The following is a 17,530-nucleotide window of genomic DNA, read 5'->3' as shown; positions in this document are numbered from 1 at the left end:
ACATTTTGATTATGTCCCTTCCAAAAACGTTGCCCTAACGAATAAAATAAAATATAGTTTATTCCTAAGATGTTCAGCGTAAACTTGCTGCTCAAGGGACGAGAACGATCAAGTCAGAAGAGAATCACATGATCGGGGGGGGGGGGGGGGGTAGAGACACAACAGTCACATGATCATCAGCGTATTGCCATTCACGTGACTCTCCTGCATAATGACGGAAGTAGGAGTGCGGCGTAGTAGTGTCTCGACAATGGCCTTCACTTCAGTTTTATTATTTATCTTCTCGATTTATAGCTGTTATGCTCAAGTGCCTCTGCTCATGTGGACCAGTGATGGGTACGTGACACGTTTGTCTCTTGAATATTGCTTTCACATTGTTCAATAGATCCAGAACACTGCTGTGGCTTTCTTATCTATGTTGTTCAGGCAGCTGAATCTGCTAACAGTGACTGTCTATAAATTGGAAAGCGCTTGGTAGAGGTTGATTACTGTGGACAAAGTTTCAAGTCTTCCTCCTATTTCTGTTGCGGAGTTTTGCGAACTGAATGATATCTCTGTCAATACAGCTACAGTATGCCACATCTGGCTCAACCAGCAGCTGGTCATGCTGTGTCTGGTGGGCAGCTGGTGTCTTATCTGAAATCTGCCTTGTCCACTGCTCCTCACAACGTGCTGCTCTTCTTACAGGAAAAGGTAAAAGGCTTAAAATGTTGTGGGAAATAATGCCACCCTAGTACATTCTTTTGTTTTTATCTGCTGTAAGATATTTGATTAGTCCTATAATACAATATTATCCAGTCATATGACCATTTTAATAATTTGAAATATATGATGTATATACAATGTTATCAATTGGTAAGGTTCTTACCAATGTAAGCCAATGTTATCAATTGGTAAGGTTCTTACCCATTTACATTGTGGAATTATTAGTGAAGTAGCTTCTTCCTCTAATACTGATATTTTTACTCTCGTAGTTACTGGACTGTCATTATAGTGTGACTTTGAGTCTTACTTCCCCATCCATCTTCCCTTGGACATGCCAGTATTTCATTGCTGTTCATTTCTGCACTGACATGACAAGATTTATTTTGCGTTATTGCAATATTAAACACCAGAGATTTGAAACATTGACAATTATATTAGCATTATATTAACAATTTCCTACATATATGTAATCTGAATCAGTATTGTTATTGAGCCTATTTATAACAACACCGCACACATGGTCGTAATTGATATAAAATTAAAAAAGCTTTTTTAATTTTCCTTTAAATACTAAAAGTATTCAAACTAAAATAAAAGTCAATTAAAGCTATTTTTACACATAACAAAAACACATAACAAAGTTATTAAAACTAAAATGAAAACATAATAGAAAAATCTAATTTAAGCTATTGATTGTATATAAATAATACTTAAATTGAATACATGTATGCAATGTAACAACTGACTCTTTTTTTGCCTGCTCTCCCCACTCTATAGCTAAGTATAGATGACTTCACAAAGTATGGTGGAGTTTTTGGGAACAAGCAAGACAGTGTCTTTTTAAATGTAGAGGTGGGTGTGCTCTTTATTTTCTTTAATCCTCAAAAAATATCACATCAACATTTTTCTCTAAAATTCTCTTCAACTTTTCTGTCTTGGCATTCAAGTCAGCACTTCAGACGTCCTCCAGTCCTCTGGTGTTGCCAGCCCTGGACTGGTCTGCATCAGATTCGGTCCTGGAACTCTTCCAGGGAGAGCTGGGTATCCCAGCGGTCCACATCAACCCAAACACCCTAAAGGAAATCAAGATAAACACCGCACAGCCTTCACTGCTGGCTGTCCATCTCCCTTACACTGCTGGGTAAGATGTTCTGTAATGATATTTATATTACATATAAATCAAATGTATGGTTCCAGCAGTGTCTTGCAAAAGTGTTCAGATTCTTAACTATTGAATTATTTACACTTTCATGTTTTTCCATCTGTGTAACCTTTTGCAACACAGGTACTTAATACTAACAGCATTTCAAATATTAATAAGGATTATAACAGTATATAAATAATACTAAAATAACACCTTGACTTTGCTTTGGTTGAATATCAGGGCCCATTCAAAGGATTTACTTTTGAAAAATGGTGAGTAGTTGTGTTTCTTTTTTATATATATATATGTATATATATATATCATATGTGTATAACATTATATACAACATTATGTGTATAACATTATATATTATGTGCTTGCGTGTGCTTTTTGTCTTTTAGATGAGATTATTGGAAAGGTCCTTGACATGTTCAAATCTCAAGATGTACCTTACACTGCTGTATACACTGGCCTCAAGCCCTCTAGAGTAAGTCATCACATTTGAGGTACATTTACATTTATTCTTTTTGAGCATTCTGAGACATTAACTCAGGGTTAAGTGCAGTGTACACATACATAAAAAAAATATTGGATGATTTTCAGCAATGTAAAGGCACAAATGGCGTTTATAGTCTGTATTTAATATTTTCTATGTCTTGTACCTTTGACAGTGTTAAACATGTGGATTGTTGGTGGGCGGTCATGACCACTTCTGTGTCTTCTGTTGCCATTTTTCCTTCTTCTATAGGTCATTGAGGATACTCCAGTAATGGCAGGAAGTTTTGTGGGCCGATCGCTACTTCAGGAACCACCAAAGCTGTCTGTAAAACCTCCAGTTGTCTTCAACAACACAGCGGGGCAACCCTGCATCATGCTGTGGGCCGACACTCTCATCGCTAGCTACTCTGGAAAACAAGTTGATTTAGGAAAAGACCTTTTTAATGGTTCTTTTGACCCGACTGGCTCAGTTTGCAATGAAACCGTGTCAAGGTCAGAAGCGTTATCAGCAGAAATCAGTATATATTTCAGCATTATTCACTGCTGTTTCTTGAAAGTATAAAATATCTTGTTTTTCAGACTCGTCCTGAATTACCAAAACATTCTGGATTTCAAATCCTTCCAGCTTATGTAAGTATTTAACACAATCTTTCACTGACATGCATTTTTGGTTTTGACAAACAGGATTTTTGTTGGATGAATATTATATATTTTTAATACTTTCCTAAAGCTTCTCTATGCGCAAGATCTTCTTTCCTGTGTCTGCTCGCAACTGGATGGTCATGGAGCAGGTGGTGCTGGAGTATGATGGGCAGAGGGCGATCTTTAATGCCAGTGGTGGTATCTACACTCCTGCAGAGTATTCTTTCCATTGCCAGAAAGTAAGCAGCGCTCAGAGCCCGCTACTGGTGCCTCGCAATGCTACGGACAACGCTACCCATTGGACCTTGACCTTCACTGATTTTCAGGTACTACTCATGGTTTTCATTCGCATGACTGGCGAATGATAGACCAAGGGTCTCATTTATAACCGTTGTGTATGCACAAAACAGGCCCTGAGGATGCCACTTTCAACGCATATGTTGTGATTTATAAAAATAAAAATGATGGTAAAATTTGATCACATGCACGCAAACTCTGACGCATGTGTACAAACTCTTTATCTCAAGTGAGAAAAGTAATGAATTAAGAACAATTTTAATTCTGTCATTTTTTGTACACATTTACATATATGTTTCATTAAGGGCAGTGTGCACTGAAGTTATATAAAGTCATTACTCAGAATTTAAACGTTATGAATTTAGAGATAGACATGTGGTTATGCTACTTTTGATCACTTTTCTATTGACACGCTATTTTAATGACATTAAAAGGTTAGTTCACCCAAAAATGAAATTGATGTCATTAATGACTCACCCTAATGTTGTTCCACACCTGTAAGACCTCCGTTCATCTTCGGAACACAGTTTAAGATATTTTATACTTAGTCCGAGAGATTCTGCCTCTCCATTGAAAACGTATGTACAGTATATTGTCCCTTTCCAGAAGGACCAGAAAGGTAGAAGTGTAGGCGGCAGATATGGAACGTCAAAGCTGCCAATATTTAAAATAAATAAATATACAAAGAAATGCAAAAAAACAAAAATGAATAATTTATACATTTACTTCCATATTTATGTATTTATTTCCATATATTTTTATTCATTGTTTTATTTATTTATACATTTATTTATTTCTATTTTTATTTATTTCCACATGTATTCCTATCGATGTTTATTTATTTTGTTATTTATGCATTTATTTATTTATACATATAATTACTTCTACGTTTATTTATTTATGCATTTCTTTCTTCCTACATTTATTCGTCCATAGGGTCATCAGACATAGCAATTGAGCTTCGAGTAGGGGAGAGCGAGGCGTTGAAGCCACAGTGACACCTTGTGGTGTGGCTGAAATACAATAAGTACTGATTTTATTTCTGTCTGTAATGAAGGACTGGTATATGGCCAAAATCTTATATCATGGGTTTAGTCATATCACCCTAACTGTAGTCTACTGTGTTGTAAAATGTCCTGAGCCAACAAATATGAACAGCATCTTCAATAGATCTAATAACATGGACTCTGAAACATAACACAACTCTGTCCCATCTGCAAAAAAACACCCCAAAGCATAATGCAACCACCCCTATGCTTCACAGTAGGGATGGTGTTCTTGGGATGGTACTCATCATTCTTCTTCCTCCAAACACGTTCAGTGGAATTATGACCAAAAGGCTCTATTTTTGGTTTCATCTGACCACATGACTTTCTCCCATGACTCCTCTGGATCATCCAAATGGTCATTGGTAACCTTGGTCATTGGTCATGTTTAGCTTCTTCCATTTTCTAATGATTGCTCCAACAGTGGACCTTTTTTCACCAAGCTGCTTGGCGATTTCAAGCAAGCTGCGTAGCCCTTTCCAGCCTTGTGGAGGTGTACAATTTTGTCTCTAGTGTCTTTGGACAACTCTATAGTCTTGGCCATGTTAGTAGTTGGATTCTTACTGATTGTATTGGGTGGGCAGGTGTCTTTATGCAGCTAATGACCTCAAACAGGTGCATCTAATTTAGGATAATAAATGGAGTGGAGGTGGACATTTTAAAAGCAGACTATCAGGTCTTTGAGGGTTAGAATTCTAACTGATAGACAGGTGTTCAAATACTTATTTGCAGCTGTATTATCCAAATATATAGTTAAGAAATCATACATTGTGATTTCTGGATTTTTTTTTTAGATTATGTCCCTCACAGTGGACATGCACCTACAATGACAATTTCAGACCCTCCATGATTTCTAAGGGGGGGAACTTGCAAAATAGCAGGGTGTTCAAATATTTATTTTCCCTCACTGTATGTGCGCTGTTTCCTTTCCGTGAGAAAATATCAAACGCTTCCATTTAATTCAGAGTCCCTGTTATCAGATCTATTGAAGATGCTGTTCATTTCTGTTGGCTCAGGACATTTAACCACACAGTAGACTACAGTTTGGGTGATATGACTTAACCCGTGATATAAGATTTTGGCCATATACCAATCCAAGTCCTTCATCACAGACAGAAATAAAATCAGTACTTATTGTTTTTTGGCCACACCACAAGGTATCACTGTGGCCTCAACGCTTCCCATTCGCCTACTCGAAGCTCGATTGCTATGTCTGAGGTAAACCCCGCCCTCCTCATTACCCTGGGGACGAATAAATGTAGGAAGAAATAAATCCATAAATAAATAAATATAGAAATAAATAAATGTAGAAAGGAATACAGGTGGAGATAAATAAAAATAAGAAATGAATAAATGTATAAATAAAAGAATAAATAAATATATATGGAAATAAATAAATACATATATATGGAAATAAATGTATAAATAATTAATCATTTGAGTTTTTTTGCTTTTCTATATATTTTTATTTATACGTTTATTTATACTTTTTTTTTTTTTTTTTTTACATTTCTTTGTATATTTATTTATGTATTTATTTATTTTCAATATTGGCAGCTTTGACATTCCATAGCAGAAGGGCTTCCAATCTGACATTCAGGTGACTATTTCAGGAAGCACGAGGAGGAGGAGGGTCAAGCGAACCTCTGTTTTGTATGACACTTCGAATGTCAACAAAGTTACTCCACCCAGGATCGCTTAGTGCACCTTTAATGACGGCTTTTTCCAGATTCCTATATTGATGTGATGTCACATGAAAGTTATGAATTGCAGTGCAAAAAAATAAATTCCAGATACGGCAGCTGATAGAAGCATCATTTGTTTCCAACAGATCCAAGCCTTCAACGTTACCGGTGAAATGTTCTCGTATGCCAGCGATTGTGCAGGGTTCTTCACTCCAGGGATTTGGATGGGTCTGCTGATCTCTCTGCTCATGGTGCTCATTCTTACCTACGGCCTGCACATGATCATGCAGATTCACACCATGGACCGCTTTGATGATCCAAAAGGCCCAGCGATTTCTGTGCCTCAGAGTGAATGAGACCAAAAAAACCTGTGAAAATATACTTGATTTGTATGTGTCAAAAATACCCAGACCCTTAATGTGGTTTTCGGATCTAGCCACGAGTATTTGAATGTTTTTAAGAGTATGTCGATTCAAAGGCAAAAACGTCTATTATTTTCACATCTCCTTTACATTACATATTTAATTATTAAAAACTTTGATAATACTTTACAATAAGGTTTAATACATTAAAAAGTTATATGAAATAGCTAACAATGAACATCATTTTAATGTTAATTTCTAATATATACAAGTTGTATAAGTGAACATTGTGTTATGAGCAAACATGGACTAAGATTTATTTATAAATGTAAAATTAATATACATTTGTTCGTTCACTAATTATCAGAAGACTGCTAATAAATTGGACCTTTTGTAAACTCTTATCAAGGTTACACATGCACATGTCAGTACACGGTGCACGTTTCTCTGTCTAGTGGTAAACTAGTCTTATGAACGTGACTACATTTTTGACAGATTTTGCATTACAGCAACTTGCACTGTTATCTTTAGGACTACTTTTTTTTTTTTTAAATCTCATCTTTTAAAACTCGTAGTTTATTTTGCACGTTGTGCTAGATTTTTATGTTTGTGTATACATTTAAAATTTGCCAATATTGAATTATATAAAATGTAAGTGCCTAAGGTGAGCTGGTCACTGCTTGGAATATGAAAAGTGCTAAATAATAAACACGAGCCATTAAGCTGAATTGATTTATTGGTCAACAAACTGACTAATAAAAGTTTCAAAAGTATCCAATATTGATGGGTAAAATTGTGTGAAAATATACAAATGAAAAAGGTTTATAGGAGATTAATGCAATATACCGTCAAGTTGGCTGTAGCCCGTGCAACTGGATGTAAATTTAAATGAGAGACTGAGCTTATTAAATACAGTCTTGTTCAAAATAATAGCAGTACAATGTGACTAACCAGAATAATCAAGGTTTTTCGTATTCCTTTTATTGCTACGTGGCAAACAAGTTACCAGTAGGTTCAGTAGAATCTCAGAAAACAAATGAGACCCAGCATTCATGATATGCACGCTCTTAAGGCTGTGCAATTGGGCAATTAGTTGAATTAGTTGAAAGGGGTGTGTTCAAAAAAATAGCAGTGTGGCATTCAATCACTGAGGTCATCAATTTTGTGAAGAAACAGGTGTGAATCAGGTGGCCCCTATTTAAGGATGAAGCCAACACTTGTTGAACATGCATTTGAAAGCTGAGGAAAATGGGTCGTTCAAGACATTGTTCAGAAGAACAGCGTACTTTGATTAAAAAGTTGATTAGAGAGGGGAAAACCTATAAAGAGGTGCAAAAAATGATAGGCTGTTCAGCTAAAATGATCTCCAATGCCTTAAAATGGAGAGCAAAACCAGAGAGACGTGGAAGAAAGCGGAAAACAACCATCAAAATGGATAGAAGAATAACCAGAATGGCAAAGGCTCAGCCAATGATCACCTCCAGGATGATCAAAGACAGTCTGGAGTTACCTGTAAGTACTGTGACACAGAGTCCTGCACGGGTCCATTTTTGGAGACCCGCCCCCGCCCGTACCCGCAAGGTTTAGCACCAGATCCGACCCGTGACCCGTGAAAATTTCAAAATTAAATCCGTACCCGCCCAGACCCGTTAATATTTGGCCCGTTACCCGACCCGTGCCCGCGATAAATCACACACGCTAAAACATTCAAATTAAAATGCTTTATTTTTTTATCCTACACCTCTCTCAACATCAACAGCGTCATGAATGGGCTAATGAAACAGGCAAAAGTGCCTTTAAAGACTCATTGTCAACAATTTCATATAGCTACTCCACTCACCAGCTTTACTTTTACTTCATCCATTGCTACTCCTGCAACGCTCGCTCCTTCTGCGCTACGAGAGGCATCAACAAAAGTTTCAATGTCGCAGTGGTGGTGACGTGATGGGTCAAATGGTATATCATTGTTGCGTGTATGTGTAATGGTAATTTGGACATAGAAATTGTAATAGCCTACAATATGTTGGATGGGGGAAGAAGGAGGCGGGAACCAGCGAACATTTAAAAGACTTTAACCAAACAAAACGAAAGTAACGTGAGTAGCCCTTCATGGACATCTCCCATGCGCACACGCATAATAAAACATAAACACAACTCAACGTCAAATCCAGGTCTGGTGATCTCTCGTCCTTATATGCTTCCGAGCTCCCTCAGAGGACTCGAGACCGGTGTGGCTCGCAGGTGACGCTCATTCACAATCACGCCCTGGTCTCTCTCTCTCTTGCTCTCGCGTTCACTTTGCCACAGAAATATTGCACATATTTTTCATCCGCCCATCCGCGCTACTACCCGCCCGCACAGAGTTAATTATCCGCCCGCATCCCCGCCCGTGAATTTTATAAATGTCATAATCCACCCGTTTTAGCCACTTTTATGCGGGTACCCGCGGATACCCGCGGGTACCCGACCCGTTGCAGGACTCTGCTGTGACAGTTAGAAGACGTCTGTGTGAAGCTAAGTCCTTATTTGGTCATTATTGTTCCACCTTTTTCGTCTATGATTGGCTAGAAGGGCTCTCCTTCGATTTGTTATATATCTCACGTTCATGGTAGGCTGTCAGCTAGTCTGTTTTGATCGTCTTTACAACGATCGAAGTCAATCCAACATACTAAGAAAAGCACATATCCGTGTCTTATAGAAGAGACCAATTTCATAGAAGAGACACCACACTATGATACAAATATGACAGATTTTATTTATTGTGAACCTAACATTGCATAAACTTGCTAGTAATAGACAATTTAGTGCATGTTAAACATAGTAATTGTGTGTGTGTGTGGGCATGTTTTGTGACATATGACACAAATGTGTACGACATGGGTATGACAGGTTTTACAAGGAGAGGGTGAAATATGAGGACATTGGCCATGTCCCCAATTTCTAAATGCTTATAAATCATATATAGGATAAAAAAATTTTTGAGAAAGTAAAAATGCAGAATGTTTCCTGTGATAGGTAGGGTTAGGGACAGGGGCAGTATAAGGGGATAGAAAATACGGTTATGTCACAAAAACAAACGTGTGTGTGTAGGCTTTGTGATTGACTTTGTTTACTTCTGTTTTAAAGGGGGGGTGAAACACTCAGTTTCAGTCAGTGTCATGTCAATCTTGAGTACCTATAGAGTAGCATTGCATCCTGCATATCTCCGAAAAGTCTTTATTTTTTTTATAATTATATAAGAAAGATGCGCTGTTCCGAGTCTTTCCGAAAAAAGCCGAGCGGGTGGGGGCGTATCGTGTGAGCGGAGCTAAATAATGACGTGTGCTCGCTGCTGCTATTGTGTTGAGTCGAGTGCGTCGTAAAGCTGTGTCATCCCTAACAGCGGGAAAAAAACTTTATTCAAAATAAAAATATGGCTTTTAATCAGATACAGCCATACATCTATGATCCGGAATCAGACCCAGAGGCTGAAGTTGAACAGGAGCAGCAGCAAAAACGACTAGAGCAGGACGTCTCTATGTGGTACAAGTTATACACTAACTATATAATATGCTTAGCGGCTTGTGTTATTTACATATTTATACTTGAATTATATCGTCGTATTTTTGTCTTTGAAGGTGTACATGTGGGAAGTGCAGTTGTGGACGTGTGTGTGTGTGTTTACGCGTGGTTTGTGTAGACAGTAAGCGGACTGGTTTTGCACGGCAGGCTAAGTTAGTGTTTACATAGAAAGACACGGAATAGTAGCGCATTTGAATGAAGAAGCGCGCTTATTTAGTTCAACATATTTCCCCCCTCTTTGTGTATTGTTGTTTGGAGTGCTTTTACAATACACAAACATAAAGTTACACAAATAGTGGCCAGCTAAACAAATGTACACGCACTACACATCGCATGCTCCATTGATCAATTAACTATACGTGATCATGTTTGGGCTACTTGATGAGCATAGGCAAAAACACAGACATTTGAAGCAGTCTTACTCACAGCCTGCGGTTCTAACGTTGGGACCTTTATCGTTGGGACTGCTCCATCCTTCAGCATTAGGCGATCGGAAAATCCGGTGTCGAGCTGGGCCTTGTTTATGAAACAGTCGGCACCGAAATGCAGCGAACAGATATAAACATTCGCGCAACTCAGTTGCTGATTCGGAAAAGCAAATTATATCCACTGTTGCCTTAACGCGGGGTTTTTGGGGAATCTGTGCAGGACTGTCTTGGTCTGGCAACCAAAAACGCACTTTTTTGGTGACATTGTAATTGTGCACATCACCTGTGCAGCAGCCTACAAGCCAGCGCTTTGATGGGGGTAGCCTGTTACTTTCGCTCTCTCCCTCTCTCTCGCTCTCTCTCTCACGCTCTTCCGGTAGAATTGTCCGTAAGGCCCATACAAGGAAATTCCGCCCCCATTAACGTCAAAGGGGACGCATGATCGCAAAAAACTTGCCGAAACTTATGACTAACCGGAAGTAGTATTTTTGACAAAGAAATACTCCCATCAAACGTCCACCTTAACTTTTGAAACTTTGTCTATGTTTAGTATGGGAATCCAAGTCTTTAACAGTGTAAAAAGATCAGTATGCATGAAACAGCATTTCACCCCCCCTTTAAAGACGATCAAAACAGACTAGCTTACAGCCTGCCATGAGATGTATAACCAATCAGAGGAGAGCCCTTCTAGCCAATCATAGACGAAAAAGGCGGTACCTTCCCCTACCATCCTGGGGGAAAAAATATCGCTTGATGTTTGGGCTGAATCGGTCGATGGCTGGCATGTCATAAAAAGTAGACAATGCATCTGAGATGATAAGTTGAATAAAAATAAGTAGGCCTACTTAAAAAAAAAAAAGACTTGCACGTAGCCTAATATATAAATGTTTAAAATATATTGTAACAGTCAGGCTAGATTTAACATAAGAAATAAACTGTTAACTAATATTTGCAATTTGACAATATTTAACCGGAGCAGATTTTCATGCTTATGGTCCGGTCTCCCATCGTCGCAGGCTTTGAAGCATGTCAAAACGGTCAAAACCCTATAAAAAGCTCCAAAAAATAAATACAAACAAATAAATATTATTATATATTCCCCATTTCTCTTTTTAAAATCTCCAAATCTCCTCACGAACGTCCGCTGTCAGTTCTCACAACCTGCTAGGCCATTAACGACGCTTGGTTCATTGTTGCCAAGTCTGGAATGGTGTTGCATTTAGGCTACTGTTGCTTTGGGGTGTTTGTAGCCTTTGTAGTCCACAGGTTAAGTTGTCTTTACATAAGCAATATTTCTACTGCCCGCGACCCGCATTTTGGGATATTTTGGCCCATTCTGGCCATGATTCCGAATTTCCGATACTTTTGAATAACAATTGGAGGGGTTTTTATTATTCAGACCTGGCAACCCTGTCCTTCGTGCCGCTTCGTGCACTTTGAAGGCGTGGCCTGGCCTGGCCTTTGAAGTGCATGGCCTTCATTTTGGGACACCGCTAAGTTACAGCACTTGGCTCGGGCAGCCGCGGGCATTCATGTAAACGGATCGGCAGAGAAAAGTGAGTGTTTCAACTTCTCAAATTAATTCCAAATTAGCTTCCAAAGGCATGAACTGAAAACGCGCCTGACTGAACACGCGCTGTGAATGTATGCCGTGGACACGATTACCTCAGCTCTCATAACGAGCTCTTTCAACTCATTGATGAATCACGATGAATGTAATGTAAAGACTCCTGCACGTTTGTGCTGTGACACTCCCTCAGCGGCTAAATCACATTATATTGAACAGACACGTTCAGTTTTTAATTGTATATCTGTTCTCTAACTGAACTGATTTTATGAAAATGAACGTGGTGGGAACAAGCGAGAGACGGTGTTAACATTAAGTGACATGGCATCTGACGCACAGGAGCCAATGGCACATGTCGCGACCATAGACCGTAAAAAAATATGGACGACTCGACATCTTTTTGCAAGAAATGTATTGAACAAAAAGAATTTAGCAAACAATTTGGCATGGTACAAAAACAAACAAACATAAAATTCCTTAAATGGACAAAGGCAAGCATTAAAGAGAGAGTAGACAGAAAAAATAAAAATAATAATAATAAAAAAAATAAAATAAAATAAATAAACAAACACACCTAGGGGTTCTCAGCAAGATTGAGGTCCTCTAAGTTACCAGATTATAGAGAGTTACAGCATTCTTTTTCTTCATTACTTTCAAAGATAAGAAGAAATTGGCTAATTCCTTATGAAATATGAAAAAGTTTGGTTGTGTTTTCAAGAATCTGTTTTTATGTAAGAAAAATTTCCCAATAATAATAAATGTGTTAATAGCTAAATCATATGATTCTTCTTTCATAATCATACCAAAAATAATATTTTCTTTTGTTAAAACAGATACATTTTCAATTTTAGGAAATAACCAGTAATGCATATCCTCCCAAAAGGCACAGGCATAGTTACAGTCATAGAAAATATGTTCTGTTGTTTCAATCTGATCAGCACAGAAAGAGCAGTTGTTCACATCAAGACCAAATCGACATCTTAACAACTCTCTAGAAGGATATATTCCATTAATAATCTTAAAATGGACTTCCTTTGATTTTGGTGAAACTGGGTATTTAAGGTATTTTGTTCTTAAAATTTTAACTTCAGCTTTGGAAAAGTATTGAAAAATTGAAAGTTTATTTGAGGAAAAGGGATACAATTCCTTAACAAATGCTTTTCGAGTTGTGATATTAGGTACTTTTAAATTAGTGAGAGAAATTCCGTTCACCAAAAGCTTAGGAAGAGAAGGAGTTGTATTACTTTGATATGAATTGAGAGACAACTGGATTATCGATTGTGGAATTGCTTTGATGATAACATCATATTGTTTCCTGTCAGTTAACATGAATCTTGAACAAAAATTCTCAAAAGAGATAATTCCAGTATTGTCTAAAATATGCATCACAGACCATATTCCTTTCTCCCACCAATTTTTGTAAAATAAAGACTTATTCCTAAAAGTCACAAATCTACAATTCCACATGGGGACATTATGGGGACTGAAGTTATGCTTCTAGATCAATTTCCAATAAAGTAGAACCTGTTGATGAAACAATGACAATTTAACAGGGAGTCTTTTAAGGTCATAGTCGCATCTAAGGAGAAAATTAATTCCTCCTAATTTCATAAAAATTTGGTTGGGGATATGAAACCAAAAACTATTTTCATTTTTCAAAAAAGATCTTAACCAGTTTGTTTTAATAGTGCCATTAATGCATTCAAAATCGATGGCTTTTAGGCCTCCTTCTTCAAAGTCTTTGACCAAAGTTCCTTTTCTAATGTAGTGTGTTTTTCCTTTCCAAATAAAATTAAAATTGGCTTGGTTTATAGCTTTTATTACATTATTAGAAAATGAAATTGAGTAAGCAGGGTAGATAAGTCTAGAAAGTCACTCCAATTTCGTGAGAGAAATTCGGCCAATAATAGAGATATCTCTTTGAGACCACAAATTCAAATAAGTTTTGCACTTTTCTAAATTATTCCAAATGTTAAGATTATCAAGTGATGTGAATCCCTAAGTATTTAACAGTATATTTTATAGGAATATTATAAAAAATAAACAGAGGGGAATTATGAATTGGTAATAATTCACATTTTTTAATATTTAGTTTCAAGCCAGATGCCCTAGAGAAAAGCTCCACTGTTTGAAGAATTTTTGGAACTTGGTTAATGTTTTTCATAAAAATGGTTGTGTCATCAGCCAATTGACTGATGACTAATTGTTTGCCAAATACTGTTAATTTTTCAAAATCAGAGTTTTTAATAAGAATGGAGAGCATTTCGGCTGCAGCAATAAAGAGCAATGGAGAAATGGGACAACCTTGTTTAATTCCTTTATCAATTGAAAATCTTGTTGTTGTTCCCTGTGGTAAAATAATAGAGCTATTAGTGTCTTTATAAATTAATTTAACCATATTGATGAAATTCTCCCCTAATCCAAATAATTGTAATGTATGAAACATAAATTTGTGTTCGACTGTATCAAACGCTTTAAAAAAATCTAAAAATAAAATAAAACCTTCATCCTCAATTAAATAGTTATAATCCAGTAAGTCAAGCACAAGTCGTATATTATTGTGAATTGATCGGCCCTTTAAAAAACCTGATTGTCTCTGAAATTATCTGTGAAATACCCGTTTTTAATCTATTGGCATAAATATGAGTAAAGATTTTATAGTCATTATTAAGCAGGGTTATAAGTCTAAGATTGTCTATTAATTTAGGATTTTTCCCAGGTTTGGGGATGAGAGTGATAATTCCTTGTTTCATAGAAGGTGGAAGAATATGAGAAACCGATATTTCTTTTAACATATGAAAAATAAGGTCTTTAATATACTCCCAAAAATGCCTATAAAAATTACTTGTTAATCCGTCTGAACCGGGAGATTTGTCTAAAGATAAACATTTCATGGCTTTTTCCACTTTAACAAGTTAGATTAACATTTATTTAAGAGGGGAAAAAAGTCACGAAAATAGGATATTTATTTTGGCTTTTGTGCCACAATTGCGTGAGTATAGTTGTTCAGCTCATCTGCCAGTGAGTGTCACATACAGCGACATGTTCCGCGACTCAGTGTCACTGCCCGTGTCAGCGTTTCGTGACAGTGTCAGTGACACATGTCACTATCCACTGACATATGCCAATGAGAACCGGAAGTGCCACTGCGTGTGTCGCGACATGTGCCATTGGCTCCTGTGCGTCAGATGCCATGTCACTTCATGTTAATACTGCTACTGGAACAAGCCATAGCCAGTAAAAGAAATGGACAGAGCTATCCCACTGACTTCAACGGCGGAAAAATGAGGTCAGTCAGAGGCACTCCCTGATGGCTGAGCGAACTGCAGGTTCAGACTGAGCTTGACGACGTAGATGTGACGTAAGCAACCTGTCAGACAGTTGTAGGTCTTCTAGTAGTTGTGGAAAGTGAAATCTGAATCACGTTGTTTAAATATGTTCTCCCGTTGCTTTTGGCTCACTATGGGCTTCTCCCCATTCTTCTCCCTTGACTTTATCGGACTTTATGTTTACACGTCCCCCTGACTGTCTCATAGACAGTAAAAGATTGCTTCTGAGCGTCTCCTCCTGTCTATACGGTAATTTCTCAACTGTGCGACAGTCGCGTTGGTTATGACGCAATCGTTAGCCTATTTTTACAAAAACAGCTTCTACAGGGCGATTAGTGTAAGATACAAGGTAATGGAGCCTTTTATGCAGTTTTGTGTTTCTTTATAAATAAACAATAGACAAATGTAGTCTTTAAAGGCCTCAGATGTAAAGTTATTCACTGTCAAAGTGACTCAAAAATGAATGGGAGTCAATAGGATGCTAACAGCAGGTGATGGCTTGGTTAGCAATGGCTATTATGGGTGGAACGTTTTCCGAGTGCTCGATTACCCCCTTGGAACAAGCCTGCAGTCTCCCTCTCATTTACTGAAGCTTTCGCGCCTCGATCGCCCCCCGGTGACCGGTCCCAGTATAGCCGCCCCTCTGTATTTTCTAATGGACGCGAGGCAAACTGAACAATAAAATTACACTTCAAATATTTTTCCCCCAAAGTTAGTTTATGTCACTGAAGGCAGTTATCATCACGATGATTTCATTTCAAGTGTTCGTTTTTTTTTTTGTTACTTATTTTTTATTTTTATTTTGAATGTTCTTCAGATCTCCTTTTACAACAATTACTTGCACACAGAAACAATATCCTTTACAGGGGATCATAACATTCACGCATCCTTGCATGTGTGATCAATTATACAGAAGAATTTGTCCAAAGGTACAAGGAGAAGAAGAAATAAGAAAATATTTAACAACATTTAAAGTAACAATTTGAACAAAACAAACATCAACTTAAAACAAAACATGGGTTGTATTCAAGTTCCCCTGACAAATATACTCGGCTAATTCTAATGGTCTTCCATCACCGTCATTAATGGTGCCCATCTTTCAATAAAAATTTCCCTCTGTAATCTCAATGAATATGTAATTTTTTCCATAGTGTAAATATTTCTCAAAATCGTTAGCCATTCAGCTTGGTTTGGTGGTTCGTTTTTAAGCCACTTTATTGTAATTGCTTTCTTTGCTGCTATCAGTAATATCTGTAATAAATACATCTTTTTCCTACTGTGTATCACAACTGGTTTAATCCCTAGGATTGCTATCAGAGGGTCCCTTATCAGATCAACACTCAATACTTTATTAATATATGTAAAAATGGTTTTCCAAAAGTTATCCAACAAAGGGCATTGCCAAAAAATATGTGAGTGAGTAGCCATTGTCTCTCCGCACCCCCTCCAACACTGACTTGATTGATTCGGATTCATTTTAGCCAAGACTTGTGGTGTTCTGAAAAATCTGTTATTTATTTTCCATTGAAATTCCTTCCACAAATTGGCATTCGTGACTTTATGAGCCTGAGTACATACCTCCAACCAAACTTCTTCACTTATTTCGAGCCGTAGCTCCCTAGTCCACTTGTCTTTCACATAGAGTGAATTATCTCTCGTCATTGAAGCAAGGATTTTATAAACATTGGTTATTGGTTTCCTCATATGTTCACCACCCTGAATTTTTAATAAATACCGTTCTAAAAGGGAGGGCTCTATTAGTCTATTCCAGTTTGGGTGTTTCAGTATGAAACTCCTTAATTGTAGGTACCTGAAAAAGTCCATTCTTAGTAGTTTAAACTCTATTCTCAGTTGTTCAAATGATTTGAAGTTGTTATTACTAAATAATTGGTGTACATAGTGAAGGTTCAAAAGTTTCCAGTTTTTGAATCCTGTATCAAATCTCAATGGAAGGAAATCTCGAATATAGGTAATTGAACTCAAAACAGAGAAATCGCCTGTTAGCTTAAACATTTGTTGTATTTCCTTCCAAGCTACGCATGTTATGTTCGACCATTCTCCCAACAGTTCTCTGGTGGATTTAAGCCCATTAAAGGGGATCACTGACAAAGGCATATCCGGACTGTAACTTTTTTCTATATTGAGCCATCTTGTACTTGTGTCATCTGATAGCCACACTATCATTGCACGTAATTGTGACGCTAACCAGTAATACTTCAAGTTGGGTACGCCTAGACCCCCTTTAGTTTTTGCCAGTTGTAAGACT

General features: G+C 37.4%; 1 protein-coding gene across 1 annotated transcript; it reads left to right on the top strand.

Annotated features, from left to right (window-relative positions):
• The first annotated feature begins 200 nt into the window (after positions 1-200).
• On the top strand, positions 201-7,152 carry atp6ap1b (ATPase H+ transporting accessory protein 1b). Its single transcript, XM_067446127.1, has 10 exons — positions 201-336; positions 567-693; positions 1,483-1,557; positions 1,653-1,846; positions 2,090-2,121; positions 2,251-2,336; positions 2,598-2,839; positions 2,927-2,977; positions 3,078-3,315; positions 6,164-7,152. The coding sequence occupies exons 1-10, from the start codon at positions 212-214 to the stop codon at positions 6,371-6,373; spliced, it is 1,380 nt and encodes a 459-aa protein (XP_067302228.1). The 5' UTR covers positions 201-211; the 3' UTR covers positions 6,374-7,152.
• The last annotated feature ends 10,378 nt before the right edge of the window (positions 7,153-17,530 follow it).

The sequence above is a fragment of the Pseudorasbora parva genome, chromosome 6 (assembly GCF_024679245.1).
Source record: "Pseudorasbora parva isolate DD20220531a chromosome 6, ASM2467924v1, whole genome shotgun sequence".
NCBI lineage: Eukaryota > Metazoa > Chordata > Actinopteri > Cypriniformes > Gobionidae > Pseudorasbora > Pseudorasbora parva.
This window is presented reverse-complemented; position numbering and strand designations above follow the sequence as displayed.